General features: G+C 28.0%; 2 protein-coding genes across 3 annotated transcripts in view; both read left to right on the forward strand.

Moving 5' to 3' along the window:
* LOC108691945 (PIH1 domain-containing protein 1-like) overlaps positions 1-1,330 on the forward strand; it is a 1,607-nt gene extending 277 nt beyond the window's left edge. The window contains exons 2-7 of one of the 2 annotated variants that reach the window (XM_018199914.1): positions 26-113; positions 190-372; positions 457-629; positions 746-967; positions 1,056-1,199; positions 1,295-1,330. In XM_018199914.1, coding sequence (XP_018055403.1) covers positions 26-113; positions 190-372; positions 457-629; positions 746-967; positions 1,056-1,199; positions 1,295-1,330 — 846 coding nt within the window. Of the gene's footprint in view, positions 1-25; positions 114-189; positions 373-456; positions 630-745; positions 968-1,055 lie in introns of both variants that reach the window. The other variant, XM_018199913.1, reaches the window with a different exon arrangement.
* Positions 1,331-2,255: 925 nt separating this feature from the next.
* LOC108692019 (angiotensin-converting enzyme 2-like) overlaps positions 2,256-5,270 on the forward strand; it is a 14,420-nt gene continuing 11,405 nt past the window's right edge. The window contains 1 exon segment of the mRNA XM_018200103.1: positions 2,256-2,366. Coding sequence (XP_018055592.1) covers positions 2,256-2,366 — 111 coding nt within the window.

Genomic DNA, 5,270 nt, shown 5'->3' on the forward strand with positions numbered 1-5,270 from the left:
CAAGAATATTAAATATTTCTGACAGGATGAAAATAAGGATGCTTTAAGTCAGATGGACAAGTTGATGGAACAATTTGATTCAACATCATCTATCCTTGTGCAACCTACTCCTGGTTTATACAATATATTTTATACATTGCTATTATTATATAAATAAAAGCTTTATTTTCTAATATTATAATATTATAGGTATCTGTGTAAAAACCCGAACAGTTAATAGAGAAAAAGTTTTTGTCAATGTATGTACATCAGATAAAATTCCACCGCCTGACGATATATCTGATGCTAAACTACTTGAACTTTTAAATGATGAATTACCTGCTTATGTGATACCAATGAGTATTGGTTTTGAAAGGATGGAAGCAGATAAATGTAAATAAAAATCTTTTACTTGCTATTAATGTTAAAATAATGATGCTGCACTGTATACAATCGTGAAATATTTTTTTTTTACAGCTGGTACACCTAGTGCAACATATGATGTCATGATAAATACAGTATACTTCAAGAAATGTCAAGAAAAGAAACATTTTATGGCATTTACAACATTAGTCATATTAAGTGGTGTGGCAAATAAATTTAACAAAAAGATTGATACGGAAAATTATGTTATTCTAAAAAATCGTACAGTAAGTGTATATAAAAAATAAAATATGTATATTTATCTGTTAAAATTCCTTAATGTAATTATATTCGCATATTATTTATATCATAAGCATTCTTAAATATGTGTATATTATTGTAGGTAATGGGAAAACTTCAGCAACATAGAATAGAAAATCGTAAGCCCAAAAGGCCGCAAGGTCACAAATCATTGATCGAAGAAATTTCGCATTCTACAAAGCCTATCAACAGCAAGACTAATCTGTCAGCTAACAACGAAATAAAAACGGGTTATGTAATTTTAAGAAAACCAGCGAAAGGCCCAATTGAGCGTTTAATCGCTTTATTTGATATGCCAAAAAGCGTTAGTCACAAAATTATTAAATGGATTTATTATACAGAGTCTTTATAGTATTCAGTCAGATAAGATAGATATGCGTTATCACTTACAGGTTTCAGTCGAAGATATAGTAGTATTGATCAACTCTGATCGTATAAATGTTACAGATGAGAAAGCTTATTATTCGTATGACGTTTTACTGCCGTACACGTTAAAAGCAGATAATGCGAAAGCTTTTCTCGATTATAATATTGGAGTGAGAATTTATATTCCCTTTTTTTTTATATCATTAAATAATATTTGCCTATATTTATGTGTATATATATATATTTTTTTTTTCTTATTTTTCAGGTGTTACGAATAGATGTATCAACAGAACAAAAATAAAATGAATATTAAAAAATAATTTTATTTATTGTGCCTCCCAATTTAAGAAAAATTTTATTTATTTTGTATTTAATTAAAATAATTAAAATACGATTTCATTATATTTTCCACTTCTATTTAATTTTGAAGAAAAAGATATACGTTCTATATTACAAATATACAAATTTGGTTAAGAAATATATCTGAAAAAATGAAGATAAATTATCCTTCTGGAACTTTATAAAAGCTCAATAAACAAACAAGATTTCAAATATATTTCACAGAATAATATAAATTTATCAACAAATTGCATGCTAAATTTTTTATATTTCCGTGTAAAATGCTGGTCGTTCGATACCCATCATGTTAAAAATTTGTGGCAACAAATATACTGTATTTACACCTAACATGAAACAAAATACATATCTATAGACTAAATCGACAAACACCTTATTTTGATTACTATTGTAATCTTGACACTTCACAAGTTCCCTCCAATTAATTTGTAATATGCTACAAATTATAATATAACTGAATGATTTACAGAAGGTTTTTGTTACAATAATGCCAGAAAAGCCAAGTGCAGTTCTAATAATTAGACAACCAAGTACAGAGTATGTTGGCCAAACAATAGGAAATGGCGGCAAAAATTGTGATACCCTTAATAGACCAGTATAATAATTGAGCCATGCTCCCGTATGAACTCCTGTTGTGACTGATACAACCATGGCAGTGTCGCTTCTGAAATACATAAAAAAATCATTCATTTTAATATAAGCTTTTTTAAAGCTAAATTGTTTTAGTGAGCGTGTATATTCAATATTAACAATTTATCTACCTAGTGGGTGTCCACTTAGAATTGGATGGATAATATACAATAATGGCAATACTGATTGCAATCAGCATCGCTAAAAGCCAAAAATTTGTAACAATATAAGGACTTGTTATGTCCACTAAGGGTACCAATGGAATCATTAATGCGATCGCTAATGCTAAACCGACCACAATATCTAGCACAGTATGCATACCTAAGTACAACCTGCTGATGCTGACAAGTGTACACCTAAAAAAGTGTTGAATGTTGCAGAGTTTAATAATTTTATATTAATACAGGGAGTTAATAAGCAAATGTAATATAACGCAATCAAGAATGAATCAATTACAATATATCACCTACCAAAGAGATGCGATAATGAAACCGACAGAAAATGGATAAATATATTTGTTCATTGTAAATAATATTACACTAAAAGGTATTGTCAAACCGACCATGGCATGAGTAGATGGCATTCCATATTCTTGTGACCATTTATCTTGTAATCTGATTACTGGAGGACACGCTGGTCTAGGCCAACGTATTATATCTTTTAGTATCTGCCCTGCGGATAAATAATACAAATTTAAAGATAAATTACATAAAAATCATGTGCATGCTTATTATTATTTTTTTTTATTATAATTCATCATACCAATTGTCATAATAATGCCCCATATTAAGACTACTCTTTGGCCAATAGCCCCATCAATATTCCAAAACAAGAAAGGTAGAAAAGTTGAATAAAAGATCTCATCTCCTAACTCAGTTCCAAACACAAATGTATAATACCAAAATGAATTAGTGATTATATAATTTGGATTATTTGACATTGTCAAAACTCCTTTGTTCGTTTCAATTGTTCTTTGTTCCGAAGAATTAACTTGTTTTGTGTATATATTCAATCGTTGGTTTGCATCACAATCATTTATCTTTTTACTATGGCAAGTTGAAATATAATTTTCTTCATTACCGTCCACTTTTGTGTTGTATTTTTTCTCTTCCTCTTGGAATGTTTTTTTATGCCTATTGTAAGATATTTTGACACCAAAAAATTGTTGAATCAATGCGACTAATTGAGGATCCTTTAAATAATCCATTATTCTTATTAGCTCCAATAGCATTCTTATTGGAATTCTTAGTGGATTGGTTAATTAATTTTTTAAATTGTTTTTTTAAACAATTATTAATATGATTTTCTCCTCATAAACATCCCGCTAAATAATCTGTATAAATAATGTTAATGGTCTTAATGTTAAAATAATCAGTCAATAATGTAACTTTAATGTTAATTGAAGTAACTAATCAATAAAAATAAATATATATAATTTTCAAAATAAAAAATCCACAATTATATATATTCACTCCATCTCACCAATTTCAGTTTTATAAAATTTTTGCACGCTTGATGTGCCGTAATACGCAGAACAAGTATAATAAAACGATAATAAAAATTATCGCCGCGACTACAAAAAAAACTATACAATTGTTATAAAAGCGATATACATAAAGGTTAAGTAATCTGCCGTATCGACTGAATGTGTGATATGATAAGCATGCGCGGTGATAACATGTCAATATTCACCTCCATTGATTCTTTGAAACTTTTTATAACAGCATTACAAAATTCACTATTAAATGTAAACATCGCTTTGTTTACGATACACACAAGCATTTGAAGTAGGATTAGATTAGAGATTAAGTTAGGCTATAGCTACTATTCTGTAATTTTCTTTAACGACATGATGTCGTTATATGGTCGTTGCGCAGCTTTTTTACCATGTACAAAACCTGCGCAATGAATATATAAGTACCGGCAACAACATACTGCAGTAATCAGCTATAATTTATTTATCTAATATGTGATAACGTCCCAGCAAATGAGAATGGATTGAAATGGATTAAAATGGATTCAGATTTTTTTCAGAAATACGGATTCATGAATTTTAAAATGAATCTTTTTCAATCCTAAATGCATTTTTATTCATTTATAGGAATTTCATAATTATAATTCTGAATATGAAAGCAATGTAGTTTTTCAATCTAATTGAATAAAAAAGCTTTTTTATTTAAAAATGGATCATAAATGCTACTTAAATAATTCAAAATTATAAGTAGGAAATTTTTAATCCAACTAAGTTTAAAAAAGTTGTAACGTAAAAATAATTGCGCTATGTTCTTTTGTTTGTCTTTGATTAGAAGTACAATGAATGATCAATGCGAATACTCGTAAACCAAATCAAACACAGCCCAAATATTAGACTAATTATGACGCGCGACATCGGCCAAGCGAGATTAATTTATCCGACACTTATCCTCCCAATGTCGTCTCATAGTAATGTAAATTGTTTATATTTTATTATATATTTTGTCAAATGATGATATTTTTATTATATCTATATAATTTCGTTACTAGCTGGTTATAATTGAAGTAAAGAATGAATAACACATTTAATTGAAGAAGTGAGAGTAACGTAAGAAGATTCATTCTGTCGTCCAAGATGTATATATATATATATATATATAAAAGTTAACAAATTTTGAAAAAATAAAAAAAGACGGTCGCGAAAAAGAAAGAGAAAAAAAGTAAAAAGGAAAAAACAATTTGATTAGTGCAACAGCACATTATATAATAGATTATAATATAGATATACTTTATATATAATAAATAGATATAATAAACAGAACAAAAATTTAAATCATAATGACATTAAACTATAAAACTGGCTTCAAAATGGTTTTAAAATTTATTAAAAGTCACATTTCAATTTGCAATCATAATTTATTATAACATTTTAACGTTATCGCAATGTGTCATTTCATGGCTATATATCATGTGTAGAACAATAAATCATTGATCGCCGTTCTGGAATTACCTTTTCTCATCGTATATCACTTTTCAAAGTTTATTCACCTTTATTCCAACGACGTAGACCAGAGACAACAAACGAGCACTTCCGCTTATTAACGTAAATCGCAAATCGACCTCACTGATCCTCTTTTATGCAGGACCAGCGATATGCAGCGTTGTGATGCAGTCCGATAAAAATTTTGTAATACATTAAATATGTATAAACATAAATTCATAAACACATATAATTATATATGAAATATATATATTATATATCCATACACATATATATATAT

This window comes from Atta colombica, unplaced genomic scaffold (assembly GCF_001594045.1).
Source record: "Atta colombica isolate Treedump-2 unplaced genomic scaffold, Acol1.0 scaffold55, whole genome shotgun sequence".
Classification (NCBI taxonomy): Eukaryota; Metazoa; Arthropoda; class Insecta; order Hymenoptera; family Formicidae; genus Atta; species Atta colombica.